At 41.1% G+C, this 24,195-nt stretch overlaps 1 protein-coding gene across 6 annotated transcripts in view; it reads right to left on the bottom strand.

Annotated features, from left to right (window-relative positions):
* The window catches only part of Rev3l (REV3 like, DNA directed polymerase zeta catalytic subunit), a 157,723-nt gene that overhangs the window by 45,857 nt on the left and 87,671 nt on the right, over positions 1 to 24,195 (bottom strand). For all 6 annotated transcript variants that reach the window (XR_015644785.1, XR_015644784.1, XR_015644783.1 and 3 more), the window contains 7 exon segments: positions 20,916 to 21,153; positions 17,207 to 17,349; positions 12,596 to 16,742; positions 9,071 to 9,999; positions 6,801 to 6,883; positions 5,285 to 5,410; positions 28 to 220 (listed from right to left, as the gene is read on the bottom strand). Coding sequence is in view for 3 of the 6 variants with exons in the window: in NM_001083966.1 (NP_001077435.1) it covers positions 28 to 220; positions 5,285 to 5,410; positions 6,801 to 6,883; positions 9,071 to 9,999; positions 12,596 to 16,742; positions 17,207 to 17,349; positions 20,916 to 21,153 (5,859 nt within the window). In the remaining 3 variants the exon portion in view is untranslated.

Here is a 24,195-nt window from a genome sequence, read left to right as displayed (position 1 = left end):
CACATCATTGATAAAAGTGAACAATACCTTGATGGGTGACTGTCTTGTCTTTATCAATCACTATTACACCGGTCAGTTCTGTTTTTTCTGTGTCTGGGAGTGGAGTGTCAGATGAAATGCAGTAGAACAAAGCACAGATTGGGTCAAACTCAGGATCAGGTTGTAAGTCTCTTCTAGTTCGTGCGTGTAACTCCACACTGATTAAGGTAAGATTTTGTATCTACCAAAGGAAATTAAAAATTATGCTTAATGTGTTTTGCAGCATGAATGTTCAAAAAAGTACTTTTCACTAAGACTCTGAGGAAACAAGCAAAAATAGAGAAAATAAAAGTCAAAGACATAAAAGTCACAGTTAGCTCATAAATTTATTAAACTTAAGATTTTGGCTTCCAAAATTAGATTTACTCATGTTCTTATTTCAAAAAATGCTTGGGCTGTCACTTCTCAAGGGCAGTACTTAAAAGTATTTGTTTAATATATGCAGTGCATCCTAACTTGTTTTTGACGGAAAGAATTAGTTCAAATGCTTACCACATTCAAACCCATCTATCACGTTTCACAGCTACCTACATTAGAGCTGCACCTTTAATTCAAACTCAAAATAGAAATCGCTCTGTAGTTTAAAGTTCATATGTACTAATCTGCTATATGCAAGGATTACCTAAATTTAGACCTTTTGCATAAGAGCCAATTTTCAAGTTTTAATTTTACCTCAAGAAATAGAATGAAAAGAACTGTTGTGAGGTCAAGTCTAGACCAAGCCACTTATCTGACAGCGACAGTGCTCTCTGGCCTGCAGCAAAGGCTAAACTGTTCTCACACTTAGGCTTTGTCAATGAAAACCTCCCATTGCAAGTCTTAATTTCTTTTTAAAACCAAGATAGAGACAGGCACATAGAGCACGCCTGCCATCCTCACACTCTGGGGCTTCAGCAGTTAGTAACAACAGTCTCCCTCAAAAATAAGGACCAGCAAAATAAATCAACAGCATCTGGTTTGGCCTGAATCCATGACTGCACGTGTGTGCTCCCACATACATACAGCTGGCATTGGGAATGACACTATACTCTCTTCACAATTTATTCAGGTCACCTCAATTAGAAAGGGTCTGTAGTCACACACACGTACACACACACACACACACACACACACACACACACACACACACACACACACACGCACACACAGTGGAAGCAAGCATTTGAACAACCAGACAGAACTGCTCTTCTGTGGTGTCTGTGGTCCTTGGTTAACCCTTTTGTACTGACAGATAATCCATGAGGGCCAATGAAGAATATAAGTCCATGACTTCCATTAGTCACAGGAACAGAATTTGCAAATCTATTTAGAGCACAATTTAGGACTATCTATTGAAAATTTAAAATTTAAAATGCACATATCCTTTAACTAAAAAATTCTTCTCCTGAGAAGTTATGCTACAAACTGACTCATTTAATCAAAATATAAGTAGAAGGAAGTACACTTGAAGCTGTAAGAGAAAACGACTGTGAAGGACCTGAATGTTTAGATGGGGATTAGTAACTAAGCTAGTGCCAAGGTCATGTAATGACACAATAGTCAGTACTCAGGGCTTTTGGGGAAGAAAACTGCTACCGTGTGGGACAGGGGCTTACTTTACATGTTTATCTTTAACACATACATGTAATATGTTTGTTAAAATGTTTATTACATTCCTTTTAAACTATAAAAATATTAATTATGTATGTGTAAGGAAGGTTCAAAAAATAATAAAGCAACCCAAAGTACGTCACGTTCCTAAAAACTATATATTGGAGTTGTAAGAAAAACTCCTTTCTGGTTTCCACCTGCGCCACGGCTGACCCTGAACCACAGCTATCTAGACCCCAGTGCTGCCCAGAGAGAACAGATCTCCCAGGACCCCAGGAGTGCTGACACACCTAAGACCACAGGGTTAGAGGAGGGCAAACCTACAGAGACAGCAAGGCCAGCTGTCACCAGAGATCACCAGATGGCAAGAGGCAAGCATGAAAACCTAAGCAGCAGAAATGAAGGCTACCTGGCATTATCAGAACCCAGTTCTCCCACCATAGCAAGCCCTGGATACCCCAACACACCTAAAAAGCAAGATTCTGACTTAAAAATCACATCTCACGATGATGATAGAGGACTTTAAGAAGGGCATAAATAACTCCCTTCAAGAAATACAGGACAACACGGGTAAACAGGGAGAAGCCCTTAAAGAGGAAACATGAAAATCCCTTAGAGAATTACAGGAAAACACAACCAAACAGGTGAAAGAATTGACAAATCCAGGATCTAAAAATGGAAATAGAAACAATAAAGAAATCACAACCCTGGAGATAGAAAACCTAGGAAAGAGATCAAGAGTCCTAGAAGCAAGAATTACCAACAAAATATAAGGAATAGAAGAGAGAATCTCAAGGGCAGAAGATACCAGAGAAAATATTGGCACAACAGTGAAAAAAAATACAAAATGCAAAAAGGCCTAACCTAAAACATCCATATAGTTAGGCAAGAACTCGACCACTGAGTTGTATATCAGTCTAGGGACGGTGCTGGTGCATGTCTGTCTGTCTGTCTGTCTACCTATTACATATCTATAACTATACACACACACACACACACACACACACACACACACACACACACACACACAAGGGTGTGCATTCGAGTTATGTTGGAAATAGATATTGGGTGTCTTTCTTTCTCTGTTGCACTCCATCTTCTTTTGAAGCCAGCTTTCCTGATAACTTGGAGCTCACTCATTGAGTCTGCTGGATGACCAGAACCCAGGCACTCTTTTCTTACTTCCTAGTCCAGGGCCACTATCCACACACCCTGCCACACCCAAGACTTACAGGTGGGAGCTGGGGACCTGAGACAGCAAGCACCTCACATCCCCGTGACTGAGCCATCTTCTAAGCATCCCCATGCCCCAGAATGTTTTCCTGGAAATGCATATCCTATAGAATTTTATTGTTAATAATTAGTACACATTAACTTAGTAAACATAAAAATTTTAAGTGGAAAACCTCTCTTCTAAAGCCAAGTAGAACAAAACAACCAATTTAACTAGGATAGATGAACATGTATGAAGTGCAAAGAGAAGACATGTGAAGACAACGTTAAGTCAAAAGACTTTTAAAGACAATTTCGTTATTAGAAACTTCACATTTATATTTTGTGTTTCTGGACTGAGATTTAATATGCACTGCTGCTCTTAAGGGTGTGGTTTAAAGCAAACAGTAAAAACTGAACTGGGAAGGGTGAGAAAGGGAGGTGAGAGGAAGTGCAACGGGAGTCTTCTGTATTGAGTACCAAGAACAGAAGCAACATAGAAAACCTGTTCAAAAGAGGGCTCATTTCCTATTTTGCCACTGGGTGGAGATTCAAAATATGTCCTGAAGCCTAGGGGCTGCGACCCCTTAGGAAGGACAGCAATTTCAACCAACCGGACCTAAGATCTCCCAGGAACTCCACCACCACTACATACACAGCAGAGGATGCCTTATCTCGCATCGATGGGAGCGGAGGTGCTTAGTCCTGTGGAGGCTTGCTGCCCTAGTGAAGGGGTTTGCTAGAGAGGTGAGAAGGTGGGAGTGGGTGGGGTACCTTCTTAGAGGCAAAGGGGAGGGGGATAAGATGGAGGGGTTTAGAGGGAAGACCGGGGAGGGCACAACATTTGACATGTAAATCAATAGAATAATCAATTAAGAACAAGTGTCCTGAGAGGAGAAAGGCCTGTCAGCAGGTAACAGTGTCATGGACTAACTTTAACGCGTTATATAATTCTAAAATGTGGCTGTGCAGTAACATGCAAAAACAAGTAAAATTATGTTTTCAAACAGAAAGCAAACATCCATAGGTACCAAAGTTTTCTGGGGGCTAGAGGGATGGCTCAGTGGTTAAAGGAGCTTGCTCGACAATGAGAAGGAGAGTTCAGATCCCAGTACCCACACTAACATCCAAAGCATCCTGGAAACACCAGCAACTTCAACGCCACGAGATCTCATGGCCTCTTCTGGTCTCTGTGGACACTTGCACATACTAACACAAAGAAACACACACACACACACACACACACACACACACACACACCAGAGTACATATGTCCAAAAGCACAAATAATTTTCAAAAGACAAGTCTTTTTTGTTGTTGTTAAAGTCTATAAATTTTGATTGAGTAAATATTTTTCTTATCTTTAATAGCTAGATTTCTTTGTGTGCACACATGTGCTGGTTTGGTGTTGTGTGTATGTGTGTGTGTCTTATGGGAGCTGGTTCTCTTCTCCCACCATGTATGTGAGTTCCAGGACTGAACTCAGGTTTCAGGCTTGGTGGCAAGTGCCTTTACTGAGTAAACCAGCTTGCCAGTCCAATAATTGTAATTGAAAAAAATCTTTCCTTTAATTATTTTTTTAAAAAAATTATTTTATGTATGAGTACAGTGTTGCTTTCTCAGACACACCAGAAGAGGGCATCGGATCCCATTTCAGATGGTTGTGAGCCACCATGTGGTTGCTGGGGATTGAACTCAGGACCTCTGGAAGAGCAGTCAGTGCTCTTAACCGCTGAGCCATCTCTCCAGCCCCTCCTTTAATTTTTAATTGTGGGCATTTGCTATGTACCCCTGAGATTTTGGTGCAATGCGTGATGGTGGGACTTGGCGCCCTCTTCTGGCCTCCTTGGGCATCAGGCATGTACAGTACTGAGCTAAAAGGAGGCAAACCACTCATAGATATACACAGCAGCTAGGCACGTGCCTATCAGCTAGGCACGGGGTTTGAGTCCATACTGTGACTAATTTACATTTTCGTAAGAAAGTTTCCTAGTCTTTCACATACATGCTCATAATGTAAAAGTCAGATACTTGGTATAGTTTGTGAATTATCATTTTCTTCTTTTATAGAAAACTGATCTACAAAGCAACCAAAGAGAAAATAAAAATCACAACTGAGATATGATACAATACTTCAGAACAATAGCATAATAAAACAGACTTTTAAAATGTAATTCTAAAATTTCAAAATATGTTCTAATTCAACTTCTATAAGCTAAATTTTAGTTATTAATTTTGCAAAGGTGGTAAAGTATAAATCAGTCTCGGTAACTGGTCAATATTTACTTTTTTTCTATTTTACACAGCTACAGTAAAATAATGAAATGAAGATCAATGAAAACAATTTAAGAGATCACTTTCTGGTTAAAAATGTCCACACTTGTCCTGTGGGCAAACCCTGACAGTCAAGCACAGTGTGTGCAGGCCGAGCGCGGCGGGTTACCTCGTGTAAAGCCTTTGCCTCTTGTAAGTTCTGTATGCTGACTTTGAAACCATAGGTGTTGTTTAAGGACGGCCCATCAATCTGAGAAGTTTCTTTCTTTGGAGTATTTACTGCTGCAAACTGATTCTAAAAAAGACACAGTCAGAAAAAGACATAAGCAACCATTCTTTCTTTTGATTATTCTTGCTTAAACATTTTAAACAAAGATTGTTCTTAAGTGTAAGAAAGTTATTAACATTTATTTTAGTAACTGTAGAAATACACTACAATCTATAAACAGACCAGGTATTGATATTTGGTTTTACAAGCCCCAAACACTAAAAGCAGGAGTCGGGTGGAGCTGATATTTATTCTACATGGATATTTATCTCGACTCTTCTTGAAAGATCAAGTAACTAATATATTTACAACTACGTGGGTAAGGTTTGTAATGGTGTGAAAGTCTGCACTGCTGCACGCACTGGAAAAGCCTTCAAGCATTTAGGACAGACTCTTCCTATTTCTATTGTTTTGCTAGCCATGGCTCACTCTGCAGTCCAGACCAGCCTAGTATTCATGGTGACCCTTGTCCAGGACTCCCCAGAGCCGGGGCTACACGTGAGACCCACGGTATCCAGCTATCTTGTCTCTTAAAATACCTTCCCTGCTATTTAAATAGATTAACCATTTTCTCTAACATGTTGATTTGTGTTTACAATGCACAGTTACCTGCTTTTAATATCAATAGCTTATAATTCAAAAGTTTTATAAATCAAAGTTTGTCGTATAGCCTCATGTAAAAAAATTATCATACATCTTATACGTAATGACCTTTCTGAGTAGCAGCTGATATGGAGTGGTTTGTCATTTAATTCCAAAGACAATGTCTAACACACTTCTTCCATACAACCTTATACTTCTCAATTAAGTACTAGCATATCTTTAGTATTTGAATAAGGACAGTAATAATTTCTCAACTTCAACAGTAGATAATGCTGCCCCCCTTTTTTTGTTTTTTGTTTTTGGTAACCTGGTGAAAGAAGTTTAAAAATTAAGTTATATGGAAAAAAAGCAAAGAAAAGGATATATTTTTTGGCGAGAGTGAAAAATGACTTACTTAGCTGGGTGGTGGTGGTGCGTGCCTGTAATCCCAGCACTTGTGAGGCAGGGGCAGGTGGATCTCTTAGTTCAAGGCTAGGCTGGAGGGCTCTGTTACACAGAGAAACCCTGTTTCAAAACAAAACAAAAACCCAACAACAATCCACCCACAACATACCATCTTCCTTAGGCTCTGCTGGATTAGCGGCTTTTACACTGCCAGTGACCAGTTAATGTGTATGCATCATCATAGGCTACAGTCTGGCGGTCATAGCTTCTCTGTGATATCTGTATTTACACATAAGAATCTTTTATACCCCAACAATAAAATCTAAGGCAGATGCTACTTCTTATTTCCTCACGCTATGCGAGTGAAGACACAGTGAGCTCTCGGATGCAGGAGGCCCTGTATTGACCTGTGGCTGTGTGCTGTAGTTACCTCCACTTGTGTTGTCAGGAGAACTCTCCGAAGATGGTCAGTGTCACTTCCCTTCTTATTGTACAACTTCTGGGTTTTTGGTTCTGTAGAAAGAAATTGCATTTTTAATTTGTACATTTACTTCGGTTTCTTAAAACAAATTTTGTTTCAAATATTATTTGTAAATACTGTTATATACATTTTTTCAGATTTCATAATTTTAAAATGAAATTAATTAAAATCTCCAATTTCTATGGAATACTTCAAACTTTTACACTTTAAATTAAGTACAGTTATGTTTTACTACTGAGTTTATAACTGAGCCATTACTCTTGGGGCTAATTCGCTCCCTTAGCACATATTCATGATGATGAGGGAGCAACATGAAGTTTCTCTTGTGTTCTAGAAAGAGTTGTAAGTTCACCACACATACATAAAATGACAGCAGCTCTCCTTACTTGTGCAGATTGTTCCGAGACCTCTGGGGGTTAACTGTAGACAGTGCTGACTTCTGTTTATACTGTTTACTCTACCCACCACTCCCCATAATAATAGTGTTTAATTTATAAACCAGGCACCGTAAGATTAACAATACCCAGTGCTAAAATAGAATTACAATATACTCTAATAAGTTATGTGCATGTTCGCTCCTTCTCAAACATTCATTTCCTCACTTTTTCATAAAGAACATATTTTCTTGTTTCCCTTCGGCATCTATGACTCCATGAGTCATCAACATGGTTACTTCTAAGCTTCAGACTATTTGGACACAAGTGTCCCAACCCCACAACAGCTGAACGGATTACTGAGACAACTACTAAATGATGAACAAGAGGGTATCGTGTACAGAATGGATACACCGCACAAAGAGGTGGCTCATATTTCATGATATTCAAAATTGCACATGACTTAGAACTTATGGATCATGTATTTACAGAGTATTATAAGAAGTATTTTTGGACTGCAGTTGTCTGTATGTAACTGAAATTCCTAAAAGTCAAATTCTGAGTGAGGGAGGAACTGGGAATTGGTGTCTTTGAACTGAAATACGCATAGTAAGTATACACAGACGGTTTCTCCTGATAACCACTCAGTGAGAGTGTCTAAGAAGGCCTGTAGACACTCAGGCAAGAGATGGAAATGGGCAAGCAGAAGGCTGTGGTGGCAGAGATGAAAAAAGAACTTGGTAATGGACTGAAAAGCAAGGTGCTTACCAAGGCAACTGGGTGATGCTACATATATATTGGGATGACGGTATTATTCACTGAGAGAGAGGGAGACAGAGAAAGAGACAGAGGCACAGAGAGATACAGGGGTGGGGGTGGGGACCTGGACCCAGTGTGCTGGTAAGGTGGTAGTGAGTGCAGGCATTGAGATCATGAATTAAGGGTTAATCTTGTGGTCCTCTGAACCTTCAAGCAGAAATGCCAGAGTCAGTGTTCTACTGCCTAAATTCTCAACTGGAAATACAAATATGCAAATTACCAGTATTAACCCTATGGACAGGAATTTGATAATTTATGAGAAAACCCAAAGAAAGCTTAAGAGTTAAATAACTCCAACACTTAGATGACAACTAAGAATAGTAAGATATATTTAAAAGAAAATCAAGTAGGAAAAAATACAAATATACAAATAAAGACAAGAGAAAGTACAGAAACTAAGCTGTGGGCAACAGGCCAATGACTGCTTAGAAGCCATGATTAGAAGACTAAAATGCATCATCCATTGAATTTAGTTATAAGAAAACTTTTGAGAATTTTTTAAAAGTACAATGACAGGCAGAATTCAGATTAGAGTAGGCGATGAATGAATACACAGTAAATAAACAGAGCTGCTTTTAAGAAAATGTTTTAAGAAGACACTTGGCTTTGAAGAAGGAAATCTGGCGTGAGATAGAAGGTCTAGGGAAACCTGTGGTTGTTTCGGTATTAAACGGCAGGAAAGAGGCATGAAGTGCATGTATAAGCCTTAGGTTTTTGATACTCAGAATTGGGAAAAACAAAAACAAAAAGGTGGTGGAGACTTGGGTGTGTGTGAAAAAGCCAATGGGGAAAACCAGGTTCAGAAGACTGAGAGGCTCCCATCCTTGCTCAGGAGGCACAGACACAATGGTGTTTGTAGTAGGAAGATGAAAGCGTTTCCTTGTCATGGCTTTCTAAAGCACGACACACTGATAACCTTCGTTTTCTGAGCGACATTCCACTCACAGGAGGACTTTACTATACAGTCTAACGCTCCATCTCCACCTTCGAAGAGAGGAGCTGCCTTTGCACTGTTTCTACACTTACCTACGGATAAAGGGCTAAGGCCAGTTGCTTCAGGAAGCTTTTCCAGAAATTTTCTCGGCATAACTGGTGTACTATGAAGGCAAAGAGGCTCACATTTCTCAGTTCTTGTCCTAGCATGGATTGGAGAGATTACTTGAGACTCACAACAGGAGGCTTTTTGGATACCATCTTTGATGGGCTTTAAGAAGTTCTCAACAGCTCGGGAACAAAGCTCCTCGACCGGTGACGAACATCGATGCTCTCCGTTTAGTGCTCTGAAATCTGGGGATGCTGCTTGTTGCCAAGGTGGAATGCCTGGAGAATCAGGGGAGCTGTAACTCACGTAACCGTTCTCATCTTCCTCCTCCTCCTCCTCCTCCTCCTCCTCCTCCTCCTCCTCAGGAACGGCTGCAGAGGCAGCTGGTAGCAGTGTCTGACTGGCACTTACTGTCTGACCACAACCTGTCCTTGATGTCTGCAAAGCAATCTGAGACTGACAGACTTCCTCCTTGGCATGTGCTGTAGAGGACAGTGTGTGTGGGCATGTATCCATTTGTGGAGCCACTGCACGGGTGTCACCCGGATTAAGTGAAGGGCTGACGTTGTCAGCGGACTTTATCACTGGAGTTGACTCCGTTCTAGGGAGTCTCTTTGAACGCACATACTCTTCTTTGGCCTGAAGCCATGCCTGAACCAGCTGCCTACTTGGGGCATATCTGCAAGGCATAATTACAATTTTTTTATCTTCCACCGTCTTATGGCTATTGCTCGACTCTTTATTGACAACTGCTGGGCCATTACGAAGTGGGGACCCTGGTCTGGGATTCTGCGTCATTGCTGAGAACGCTGTTTTCCATAGGCGAAGTCCTTCCAAGGAGAAGTCTCCTTCAAATTCAATCAGGTCATTGGGGAGCCGAGTTTCCACCATTAGGAGCCGTCCACCAATCTCCCTTTAAATACATTTTAGAATAAATGTTTTTGTCACAATAACCAATTACCCAAAATAAGTTCTTATCTAACAGACTTAGGGGCCCCTTTGGTGTCTCAAATACGACAATTTCTTTTTTTCCCATTCACCCCAACTGCAGACAAACAACTGCACGCTATCTGCAGCTTCAATATATTTTTCTTCACAGGTCTCTAACTACAAAATTAATCTCTTTTGGAAGGCAACACCAATTCAGAAGAAAGAAGGTTTAATTTTTACTTTTTAATTTTAGCCTCCCATGACACTACCCATCAGAATCCTTACCACGCTATCCATCTCTGTGGGTGGGGGTGTGTTTTACGTGGGTGGGTTCGCATATGCAGAGGCTGGAGGATGACACCCGCCCCCCAGTTGTTCTTGACATCTGAGATGGCAACTCAACCTGAACCATAAGCGCATCAATTTCATTCGCTGGATGAGCGACGCGCTACAGAGATCTGCGTGGTTGGACCTCCCCGGTGCTGGGGTTATGGACCAGGGTCCAGATACCATGTGGGCAGTGGGAATCCAAACCCAGGTCCTCACGCTTACACAGCAGGGACTAACTCTGTCAGTGTACCCATCTCCCCAGCCACTCAGTGTTAGTTTTAAGTAGTGGTCTACTATAAACATAGATAGATTAAACAATGGAGTAAGTTATCATTTACTTCTCTATAGCCTCTTTCTATGCCTCCTGGTACTTAGTTTAGCAAAACCTAATCAGCTAAAACAAGGCTTTGTATTTAAATTCTCAGTATTAAAACAAGCATATACTTGCTGGTGGCATACCATGAGGTCTCAGGTTCAATGTCCTGCCTCAATCAAACCCCCATCTACAGAGCTGAAGTGAACTGCCATGATTCCATTCTCTCAGGTACTCGAGTTTGACATAAACATAGGAACTCTGGAATTGGCAGAACAAGGTAGACAGCCTAGTTCCACTAATGTTTGAGCACATGTGTATAAACAGAATCGTAATTCAGAGTCTGGTGTGGTTTTGTGTGGTTGTGTGTACTCGTGAGTGTGGAGGTCGGAGGACAGACTTTTGGGTGCTGTGCCTCAAGTGCCACCCTCTCTTCTGTCCCCAAGTAGAATAGGCTGTCTGGTCAGCAAGCCTCGAAGCTCTCCCCAACTCTACAGATGAGGGTTACAAATACGAAACACCATTCCTGTTTTGTTTTCGTTATGCTTAAAACCAGCCACCCACCATGGACTCATGTCCTCAAGCACTTTACTGACTGACCTCCACGCCTGAAAGCCTTGGGTTAGGTCATGTGGTAAAGAGGAGCCATCACTGCTAAAGAAACCCGTACAGTAATTCCCACTGCACTCTGCTGTTACAGGTCTATTACTTCTCTGAAAATCTTGACTGAAGGAAGTCAGGGGAACTAAACTGTCTATGCCTTAATAAATATAAAAACAAATAGCACTATCAGTCTACAGATGATGAAAACAAATGAAAAGTGGTTTAGAACAGCAATACCAAAAACTCATGTCCATTTACTGTCATAGAATAACTTATGTGTGCTCAATGCTGATGTGTGGGTCTTGAGTGGCCCTTAAATGTCCATGCATCAGAGGCCTGGCCCCTAGCTTGGGATTCAGGGAGTTGCCAGAAACTGTGAGATGGGATGTAGTGAGAGGTCTTTAGAGTACAGGCACTGGCCTCTTCCTTTTGGTCCTCTGCCATCCATGCCTACGCTGATGTGCTCTCTTGCCATCGACTCAAGCAATAGGCTCATCATGGACTGGAACCCAGGAAGCTATCAGTCCGGTCAGACCTCTTCTCTTTATAAACTGGGCTGTATCCAGTATTTCTCACAGCAACAGAAAGCAGACAAACAAAAACTCTAAAGAAACAGTTTTTTAAAAATTCTAAAACTCAATTTTAGTCTGGTGAGATGGTTCTACAGATAAAGACACCCGCTGCCAAGGCAGATGAGTTTGATTCCCCGAGACCCACAAGGTGAAAGGTGGGACTTACTTTCCACAGGTTATCCTCTGACCTCCATACTTGTGAAATGCACACACACACACACACACACACACACACACACACACACACACACACACACACAGAGTGTATAAAAATATAAGAAGCTTAAGGAGTAAAACTTCCATTTCAAAAATGATCATTGTGGGGTATATGCCAGGTAGAGTGCTTGCCTCTGATGTGAGGTTCTGGGTTCAGTTCTTACCCTCAGATTTTCATATATATACATAGTCTCTTCATCCTGACCCTCCCTCCCTCCCACCTCCTCGTGCAAGACATTGAGGTATTTGACATTCATTTAAATTCTGCAACATGTCAAAGTGATCCTTTGCTCCTCTAATTCTCAATGGCAACATGGAGTCAAGTACTAGTAAATTAAAGTCTAAGAGTCATCATCTTAATTTCTCTAGGTGTTTTCTAGTTTGTGAATGTGCTTAATCAGTCTCTAATTACAAATAATTTTCTTCATTGTTCTTAAAAATGCAGTATCACAGCTATAAAACTAGTAGTGAGTTATGAAATGTTATAGAAATAAGAATTATTCAAAGTTACCCAGGGGTTGGGGGGGGGGATTAGTTCTGATTACCTGGGCTTCTCTGGCACATCCGAAGGATTACTGCAAAATGGTTCCTGATATATAGCTTCTGAAAGATCATGGTCTAGCAAAGTTGCCACGATTTCTTCCCTACTTGGTGGAGACATAAGCGGTTTCAGAATGTGAGCAGTTCGAGGAGTAAAACTGCCGTTCTTAGATTGTAAGGGAGAACTGGTAGACCGGGGTGAACTATCAGGGGTTGGTGTCAGCACGTCGTTGTTTCTTGAGACGTACAATTCTAAATCTTCAGAAGCTGCATCCACAAGTTCCCCATCAGGGGAGGAAAGTACGGTAGTGAAAGAGGTATTAGCTGAGTCAAGGGACTGTTCTATTTCTTTTCCGTTATGACCTTGAATCCAGTCTGAACTGCTTGCCTGCGGGAGACTGAGAAACACTTCCTTACTCACCGAACTCCTATTCAGTCTCGATTTTTCAGGTAGACAGCTTTCTGCTTGCTGGACACAGAAAGACTCCATTATTGAGTTAGAGTGAGAGGTCAGAGGGTGAAAGCTAGTTTTCCATTGGCTGTGCCGATGATTCTCATTGTTATCTATACCTACTTTCTCAAAAAGTTCAGGGTTCAAAGTACTGGCTCTAACCCATGGGCCTGAGTCAGAGACGTGATGCTTTTCCTCAGTACAACTCTGTCTGTCATGACTTAAAAGCTCGTTCTTTTCTATAGCCTGTCCTGGGAACAGATCCTGAACGGCGTCGCTTAGAAACTTCTGGGGCAAATTCTGGTCAGCTGGAACAAACTGACTGCCAGAGTACAAGCTGCAAAACCCAGTCTGACCAATTGTGTTAATATCAAAATTATAATTATGTTCAGGAGACAGGCTGTCTTCAAGTGAGTAACAACTTTCGAAGCCTGGATCTGAGAAAAGGATGGGACTGTCATCTGACAGGGAGTTATCCAAGTGGCCAGAGGTCTGCAGGTTTAGAGGGTCCACTTTCAGACGTCTGGGGGTTTGTTCCTTAGGCTTTGTTCTCCTGGGAGCTCGAGGTTTCCTTGGAGATGCTACTGCTCGTGTCCGTTTATTTGTCTTCTTGTGCTCAGCAGAAACAGAAATATCCTTATCTGGCTGATGACTAGATGCCGAATCTTGTACATTTGTGGTTTGTGCTTTCTGCTGTCTTTTTTGTAACAATTCTTTTAGAACAGCTAACCCAGACTGTCCTTCACCAAATACTGAAGGTGTTGACACATTTTGATTTTTACATTGAGATAGTGCTTTGGTTTGTGAAATTGCTTCTGACAATGACCTCTGTTTTACCTTTTCAGGCTTAAAACTTGACATCTCTAAAATACAGCCCCTCTGTCTCTGCTCCCATGTTATTTGTTTGATGGGACTTCTCAAAGAAGTTACAAAACAGTTAGGTGTCTGGCTCTCCTCAGAAGCTGCATTTCCCGGAGAACAGGTTTCACTGGGTTTTGACTGTTCTGACACATTCACAGTCTGCTGCTGACTGTCTCTGCAGTGCAAAAAATTAGGGGCACAGACTTTCTCTGGCTTTGACTCTAGGGAACTGCGATACTCATTTAACTTTCCAATAGATGACCCACAGTTCTTTTGTGTATTTGAACTCTCCTCTGTCTTTGGAGATATTATACCTGAACATAACTGCGTGCTCTGTGCTACCTGAGACAAATGGTTAGAAAGGTCAAATATGCTTTTCTGAATCAAGGTTGTTTCCTTTCGAGTAAACATAGCACTTTGACTATGAGATCTCTGAGTATTAACTTTTGAGACTCCAGGCCCTATAGAACTATAAACAGAGGAACGGGAATCACCTCTTGAACTGGGGAATGTTGGAAACTGTACAGACTTCCTGCTTTCTAAGAAAGAGGAAAAGCAGTTGGACAGCCGCTGTTGAGCATTAATCCCAGTGGGCTGGCAAGGAGGAAGTGGATGATCCATGGCAGGACCGGTCTGTGTCATCTCTTTCTGTTTGGAAAGTGTGTGAATGCCAGAACTACTCGTAAGCTCAGGCACGCTCCGCTGGCTCGGTGTGAGCTCGGCCTCAGACGGAGGCTTCGTAGTCTCGTCCGTGGGTATTACAGGCTTCCTTGATATACCCTTCTCATTGGCTCTCTGCTTCTGCTTTGCCCTTGGTTTCTTTTTCCCATTGTCTACTAGTTGATTTGTCTGATTCCGCTTGTTTCTTTTGTTAGTGACTACAGAGGACTTAGCGAGTCTTGCTTTTGACTTCTTAACCTGTGCTCTTGCTCGACTAGCTTTTCCCACTCGAGGACTCACGGTCTTAGTATTACATACATTAGGACCCTTAAAAAGCACTGATTCCTTTTCTGCAGCAGCCATTATTTCTTCGGCTCTGGGGTCTGTGGGAGACCAGCATCGAGGCGGAGAAGAATTGACAGGGCTTGTGCTTCTCTCAGAAAGAAAGCCTAGCTTCGACATAACATCACTATAATTCAAGTCACAGTCTTCGGTTTCAGCAATGTACGATGGGGAAGGAGGAGAAAGAACAGCGTGTGTCCGTTTCTTTCTGAAAGATAACGTTCTTTTAATGTTTTCACTGCTTGCTCTGTGCTGCTTACCAGGCTTCCTCTTAGCAGACTTATGTTTGGACTTCCTTCTGTGACTTTTCTTTGGTGTTAGTGGATAAATGGGGTATTTGGTTGCGGGGGAGTCAGGAACTTTTGGCCAGAAATCCTTCAAAGGTGCAAGCTTTTTATAAAGTTCCATTTTTTCCTCAGTTAATATTACTTGTTTTTCTTTAGAATCTATTTTACCTAGCTTCACAAGCATATTTTTCCTCCCTCTAAATCTATTAATAATAATATACTTTATAATGACAGGGGGCAGCTTTTTAGACATTTTTCTTCGTTTTCGGGATTTGAGAGTTCCATCTAAGTTTTCACCAATTTCCATGGGATGAGGTAGGCTAATTTTCGAGTTGTGTGTTACAAAACTTGACTCACTGTCTTCTGTTTCATAATTCACCTTGCGTTTGGCTCTAAGAGTATATTTATTTCCATATAGTCCAAAAGACTGTTCAGTTTCTAAAGATCCATCTCCAAAATGACAGTCTATAAAGTGTTCTGTAGGTGTTTTATTTTCAAATGTCCCATGAGTGGCTTTAATTAAGTCACTGCTCAACCCACTCTCCTTCTCAGGAGTACCGCTGTACGGATGATTATGTGTACAACTGTCTTTTGCGGCTCCGGTTTCACTACTTTTGGTAGAAGTTTCCTGAAGACTTATCAATTTCTTTTTATTCAATTTTAACCGGGATGTTTTACTGCCAGGTTGTAGTTTGTAGGTGACAGGAGACAGTTTCTGTGGCCTGGTGAGACAATTAGAAAGAACGACACTGGGGAAAAACATATAATGTGCTGCCTGCTGGCTGAGGCTTGGCCTCTCCATTTTATGCTCTTGAAACTCTTCGTATCTGATTTTAAGTTTACTTCGTCCACTCTCATCAGTGATGCTATCGAGGGAATGAGCCACACTTCTATTCTCCCCTGAGGACGACAACAAGTCACAGCTCTCAGCTAGTGACGAGGGAAAGACACTATTGAGAGCTGTGCTGTTTCCCCTCTCGTTTCCTTCAGAGGACAATTTATTTTTTGAATGATTTAAGTCAGCAAAGTTGAAAGAGTTTTTCCCCAGTGTACTCTCACTAGTGTGACGGTTAGCATGTATGAAAGGGGCATCCTTCTCGATCTTCCTCATGTTCGAGTACTTTCTACTTGGTGCTTGTCTTGTAACAGATGGAATATCTTCTTCATAATCAAAAACACTGCTTTCACAGGAAGGTACCGGCAAAGACTTGTCTTTCTTACAAATCTCTTTATGAGAATTATCTGAATGAACAGTACTACTTAAAGAGCCAGAGTATTTCATGGAGTAAGTACTTTCCTTTGTAAAAGTGACTGAACTATCTCGACCTTTTTCTGTATTGTTTGGCTGTGAGAGGCCTTCAATTAAGTCATCTTTGTTTAAACCATGGGAAGAAAGGGCACTTGTGTGTTTACACTGGAAGGTAATCTTAGCAGAAGACGGAGGTTCTAATGTAGCAGCATCTTTGTGAAAGACGGAGGGCCTTACTGACAGCTTGCTTGTTGCGATCACAGAAGAGTGGGCTCTAGAATTTTCATTGTTCAATGGATTGTCTAAAGTCAGAGGAAAAAAAAGAATTTACTCATTCACAGTGCTAATTTCTTAAGGAAATTAAGTCTGCATGTCTAAAACAGTGACCTCACCAAAAAAGAAATATACAATTTGAACAATCAAGAGGCCGTATTAGTCATTATTTTAAACATATATTGTTTTGATCAGAAAAATGTTATTGAAGCTTTAAGGAATATCATATTTAAGCCTTTCATAAAATAATGTTTCTTAGTTTCTTGTGCTACGTCAATGATATATAAAGTGAATAAAGTTTACAGAGTTTCAGCCAAGCAGCTTGCAAACATCCTACCCTCTTTAGAATGAGCAGTCACACAGTGGTAGTCACTCACAGAACAAACACAACAGTCATTGACATTATAGTCACTTAAAGACAGCACAAACATGTCACAAATAAAATACACTTTGAGCCATCACATAACCAAATACAATAGGTTTATTTTCTTACCACTATTTTCATCTGCAGTTCCATCTAACTGAGGTATAGAGAGATTGGCAAAAAGCAAACTATTATCAGTCCACTCCATTTCCTCCTCAGAGGACGAGTCATCTTCTTCAGTAGAACTTCTGTGGGCATTTCTGCACAGGGACCTAGAGGACAATACAACTCATCGGTGAGTACGGTCATTAGAGAATGGTGCATCCGGGGCTGGAGAGATGGTTCAGTGGTTAAACACACTGGGCTCCAGGTTCAGTCCCAGCCACCCGCCCACATGGTGGCTCATAGCTGTCTGTAAGTCCAGTTTCAGAACATCTAATACCCTCTTCTGTTTCTGTAGACAGTGCATGCATGTGATGTACAGATACAAGAGCAGGCAAACACTCACACACATAAAATAAAAGGAAATAAGAACGTAAAAGAAAAAGGTACATCTTGGATGCAAGTTTTCTGACTTGATTATGTCAGTAAAAATATAAAGATATTAAAAAGAAAAACAGGTTAATTTTGCTTATACACATAAAATAAAAGGAAATAAGAATGTAAAAGAAAAAGGTACATCTTGGATGCAAGTTTTCTGACTTGATTATGTCAGTAAAAATATAAAGATATTAAAAAGAAAAACAGGTTAATTTTGCTTATACACATAAAATAAAAGGAAATAAGAATGTAAAAGAAAAAGGTACATCTTGGATGCAAGTTTTCTGACTTGATTATGTCAGTAAAAATATAAAGATATTAAAAACAGGTTAATTTTGCTTATTAGCATGTACTGCTACAGGACCTGCAAAAAGTTACCACAAACAGGATCTATAATCTCATTCATGTTCACATAGAAGGCATCATAATTATTTCTTCTTCTTTTTTGGTTAAGACAGGGTTTCCCTGGCTCTCTGGGAACTCCCTATGCAGACCAAGCTGGTCTCAAACTCACCGAGATCCTTCTGCCTCTGCCTCCTCAGTGCTGGGATTAAAGGAGTGCACTACCACTGCCCAGCATAGAATTCTCGCACAACATCTTGGACCATTATTCTATCTAGTCATGCCCTTGCTCACCGTCTCCCCTTAACCTATCCGTGGATATGATATACACAAATATAACAAATGAGAACTAGGTGACTTCTACAAATGTAGCATCCTAATACATTTAAAGGTATTCATACATGGATCGCTAAACTCTCAAATGGAGAACAACATAGGTGAGATGGGGCATTCGGATCTCAGAGATTTTTCAAGAAGAATTAGTAGTGACCTAATAAGCGCTGGAAGGCGATATAGTACCAGAGCTGCCTGGGAATAGCCACAGAGCACGGTTACTAAAAATTTTACATAAATTTGAGGTTCAGATTCTCTTAAGTTCTATCCCATAGTTATGTTAGTCTGATACTTTCACTCCCGTCTAGATGCTCAAAGTCTTTCTTTCCATACCCAACTTATTCCCTCTGGCCTCACAGAATAGTTTCCCCTTTAAGCCTTTTATAAATCACAATTTGTCATAAAATCGCCTTATGTGCTGGAAGAAATATTACATCAGACATCATTTAATGACTTTAATCAAACTTGCTATCTGATGTAAAACTCCTGTTTTTAACAAATGATACAATCTTTGTTTTCAGATTCTCTGCACCAGGAGCATGCTGTCTCACAGGCCAACCTTCCTATGACTGACTGACTCAGGAGCTAACTGCTCTTGGTGTCACAATCACATGACTATTTTCAATTTCCATGGCACGTTTATGCTTTATCCTCTGTCATCATAAGGAATAGATCTGTGCCATTTTCTACATATTAATCTTCATGCATAAATGTTGATCACTTCTCCAAACAGTCTCTATTCAAAGGTTCTTTAAAAACGAGTGTTCAACAATCTTTCTAGTCTTCCTTTTCTTTCTCAGTCTTCTTAAACTGTGATACACATGGCAAAACAAAATTTAACACATTTCTTTCTGTGTTTCTATTCTTCAATTTCTCTCTAATATGGTTATGAAAAGTTTGAGTTTCAGAAGCGGACTCAGACTACTCAAGCTCACAGAGGCTGCTCAGCTGACCACAATGTCATTTGTGATGGCTAATGTTGGCTGCCAACCTGACTGGAAATACACTGAAATGGAAGGATTTTCCTGATCAAATTATTTGAAGCAGGAAGTCCCACCCTAAATGTGGGCAGCACTCTCTGGTGGCAGGCCAGATATGGAAGAGAACTTGCTTTTTAACTGCTTGCCCTCACTGTTTCTGGCATGGCCACCCATGCCATTGCTGTAGCATTCCTTTGCCAATATTAGAAATGACGTCTTTGGAATTCCAATAGAGTGTCCAGGCAGCCTCCTGGCTTTCAACAACAGAATGGGGTTGCTGATATATCAGCCTTATAGACTGAGTGACTACCAGACTCTTGGCTTCCCCTCTGGAAGACAGCCATTGTTGTCTTTCATCCTATAGAGCAATCTAATGGGTCCCCCTAATACATATGATATATACTCATTATAGACATAAGCGTGCATCAGTGGGTTCCCCCAATACGTATGATATATACTCATTTAGAAATAAGCGTGCATCAACGGGTTCCCCTAATACATATGATATATACTCATTATAGACATAAGCGTGCATCAGTGGGTTCCCCTAATACATATGATACGTACTCATTATAGACATAAGCGTGCATCAATGGGTCCCCCTAATACATATGATATATACTCATTATAGACATAAGCGTGCATCAGTGGGTTCCCCTAATACATATGATATATACTCATTATAGACATAAGCGTGCATCAGTGGGTCCCCCCAATACATATGATACATACTCATTATAGACATAAGCATGCATCAATGGGTTCCCCTAATACATATGATACGTACTCATTATAGACATAAGCGTGCATCAATGGGTTCCCCTAATACATATGATACGTACTCATTATAGACATAAGCATGCATCAATGGGTTCCCCTTAATACATATGATACATACTCATTATAGACATAAGCGTGCATCAATGGGTTCCCCTTAATACATATGATACATACTCATTATAGACATAAGCGTGCATCCCCGCCATCATTCCTACTCCTTTAGAGAACCTGGCTAATACATCAGCTCCTCTCTTTTCTTTCTTTCGAGACACAGGGTCTTATTCTGTATCCCTCTCTGGCTCTGGAACTCACAGAGACCCATTTGCCTTTGCTACAGGAGTACAGGGATTAAAAGGTGTAGACCTGGTTCTTTCTGACTGATCTTAAACCAGAATAACAGTGCACGCCTCAGACACGTTATTTTGAGAGAGGTTCTCACTTTGTAGCACTGGCTGGCATGTGACACCCGGCCAGCTATTGTCTTCTGTTTAGTGTGTAAGTGACTCAGGCTAGTAAGACGTGGGGGGTCACTTAGTTCTAAGGGCACTCTGCACACAGCTACTGAGCTCCGTTAGCAAGTTACTCTCAGGGTTATACCCACTCCAGACTCTGTGCTTACACGTGTCAGCACTGCATATGAAACAGATGGTTTCTGGGTTTGTTTCTAAATGTAGCAGAACATGATATTTCATGGAATATTAAATACATGCTATATGAAAAAAGTCATTATTTAAAGGGGATTCTGCAAGTCCGTTTAGCTCACAGGTATTTTATAGGATGAACAGTAACAGCAGCTTTCCTGAAGTGCAGCAGTGACAGGAAGCATGCATTCGATTAACTGAAACTTTTTAAAGAGAAATCACCTCTTTTTGGCACACTGTTCTTCAGTATCGCTGTCCCATCTCTGGGACATCAGCACACTAAGCTCCATCTCTTCCTTCTCCATCTGGGGCGCATTCTCTTCATCGTCACTGTTTTGGGGGTTTTGAGATTCCCCAAACGTGTGACGAGGTAATGGCATCCTATTCTTTTCTCCTTGGTATCCATCACTTTCCAAACCAGCAAGAAGATGGACCAGCGACTCGTCAGGACTACTGTCCACTGCAAAACAAGCACATTAACCACCAAAAATAACACCGACTTTCTAAATGCTTTAAGGACGACACCGACCCCAGGGCAATGCAACAGGTGCTGCACGCGCTACAGGAATACGGGTGGTACAGGTCAGCTGCTAATGCCGGGGCTCGGGGGCCTTCCACCACCCGAATGACACGTCAGTGGCCTTATTTAAAAGAAGACTTGCGGGGCTGGAGAGATGGCTCAGCGGTTAAGAGCACCCATCTGCTCTTCCAGAGGTCATGAGTTCAATTCCCAGCAACCACATGGTGGCTCACAACCATCTGTAAAGAGATCTGATGCCCTCTTCTGGTACATCTGAAGACAGCTACAGTGTACTTATATATAATAAATAAATAAATCTTTAAAAAAAAAAAAAAAAAGACTTGCAGATTTCCTCTCACATCTATTATGAGAATTTCTGAGGCAGGACATAGGTATTGGTGCTTTTAAAGAATTTTCCAGGCTTACTTAGGTATGAAGAGCACTAAGGAATATGCCATACGTGTTCAAAATGAAAGATATTCAAAGCATGGTAACTAGCTACGTGTAAGAGCTATACAGGTAAGCACCTTACCCTTTACGTCAACTATACTCAAGGATAGTCAAATAAAATCTAGCTGAGCTAAGATTGCTTTTAAAAGCAGTTAATAGTCGATTTCTATGAAACCACACTATATACGCTAAGGTCCTTGACATTACAAAGTATCAGGTACTGGCAAGGCTGTAATGAAATGGAGTCTTAATTAACTTACTGCTGCTCATGTTGTAAAATGTCCTTAATTTCTGGCACACATCTAAAATCCCTGTAATCTTCAAAGTGTCTTTTAATATGCTAGAGCTGACAGGATGGGTGGTGGCCACCAGAAAGAGAAAGGCAAGGTTAGAGCTGATCCTCAGTCCTATGCTCCCACTTGCAGGGTAGTACAGGGTAACTGATGGTTGACTTAATCACCACTGGTCAATCAGTTGTGCCCACATAATGAAAACATTCACAAACCCAAAATTTTACACATTTTCTTTCATTTGTGGTTCCCAGATTTTATACAGACACATAAAATCTCCCCACCCCTGTATAATTTGAAAGCAGAAAACTGTTTAAACCAATAGCTCTCACCCTTCCTAATGCTGCAACCCATTTATACAGTTTGTGTTGGGAACACAACCTTTTTGCTGCTTCATAGCTGCAATCTTGCTAGTGTTAAGAACTATAATGTAAATATCTGTGTTTTCTAATGGCTTTAGGTAACCCTTGTAAGAGGGTCATTCAACCTCAAAGGGGTCATGATCCACAGGTTGAGAACCGCTGGTCTAAATGGACTAAGGGAGGACCTATAGGAGGGGAGGGGAGGTGAGAAAAAGGAACTGCCAAGAATGAGGAGGATATATTCAGTGTACAATACATACATTTCAGAAAGTTTAAATAAACAAGCAACGACACCATCACACACACACACACACACACACACACACACACACACACACACACACACACACACAGAGAGAGAGAGAGAGAGAGAGAGAGAGAGAGAGAGAGAGAGAGAGAGAGAGAGAGACGTTCCTAGAAGCTGGCAGAGACAAATAGGACATGGGAGCTCTGTGCATCTTCTCCTTGCAATACTCATACTCATTGATTCTGGCTGTTATTGGTAGCCTTTGTAACAGCCTTTAATCAATTCAGTAATAAGTCAGCTTGCCCTAGTTCGGTGATCTGCTCAATCAAATTTATTGGGCCTGGGGAAGGGGTATGGGAGCCCTCGCCTGTGGAATCTGATATAGTCTCCAGGTTGAAGAGGGTTAGAACTGAACCGAATTAGAGAACATCAAGGAGATACCCATCCCAGAGCAGGCTGCTTGCTTGGTATGTGGGGAAATTCCTAGACATCCAGTCACACACATGTTCTGTGTTGACTGTTCTGGTGAGAAATATAGGAGAAACTGAGTTTATTTTCCCCTAGATCCACTCTACCTAACACAATAATTCTACTACCACATGTATTTGTAAGAAAACTGAAAATATTCTGCTGGTTTTATACCTTTTATTTCTACTATTTGAGTCAGTGTATGAACTGATCGTTTCTTTCATCCTGTCATTTTGAAAGATTCATATCACTTCACTATGTTTCAGTTACTTTTTCCTCCTCTTTTACCTTCCTCTCAGTGCTTCTCCAAGTTAACAAGCACACCTACTTTCATGACATACATATGTTTTTCCTCTTGTATGTGTTTTTGTGTGGTATGGGTGCAAATGTGTGTGCAGGTGTCTGTGCATGCGCACATAGAGGTCTAAGGTTGATGTAAGGGATCTCCATTTCTTTTCCATATTAGCTTTTGTGGAAATATCTTTTCAATAAAGTTATTTATATAATGGGATTGATACCAAGAATATATAAAGAATTCAAATATACAATATAAAAACTTGAAAAGAGAAACACAGAAGCAGCATAATGGTGGTGGTACCAAGCAAACTGAGAAGCCTAATGTGTAAATGGTTTATGGTTGAAGTGCATTTAGGGAGGTAAAACAACACTGTCATACACTGTGCTGCTTCAGAACTCGTGGCTTAATGTAAACTTCCTCATACTGCAGCAAAGCATCCACAATTTTATCACTATGTCTCATTTGGATACTGTTTTAAAATGAGTGTGTTTGGTTGCCAGGAGCTGGCTCAGTAGTTAATGTACACTTACTCTGCAAGTGTAAGGACTAGAGTTTAGCTCTCCAGGAGCCCATAAAATGCTGCTGGGCAGAGCGGCCCAGCTGTGGCTCTTGTCCTGGAGGTGGAGAAGAGGATTCCAGAGCAGGCTGACTACCAAGACAAGCCATATCAGTGAGCTGCGGGCGCGATGGGCTCTGGCTGTCTCAGTGAGTGAGGATGATGCCTCTGCCATTGTGCTGGGGCCTCCACACGCATGTGCACACACCTGCTTATCCTCACACCTCCACACGCATGTGCACACACCTGCTTATCCTCACACCTCCACACGCATGTGCACACACCTGCTTATCCTCACACCTCCAGATGTG

This window comes from Rattus norvegicus, chromosome 20 (assembly GCF_021556685.1).
Source record: "Rattus norvegicus strain SHRSP/BbbUtx chromosome 20, alternate assembly SHRSP_T2T, whole genome shotgun sequence".
Lineage (NCBI taxonomy): Eukaryota > Metazoa > Chordata > Mammalia > Rodentia > Muridae > Rattus > Rattus norvegicus.
The sequence above is the reverse complement of the archived record's forward strand: the minus strand, read 5'-3'. Positions and strand labels throughout refer to the sequence as shown.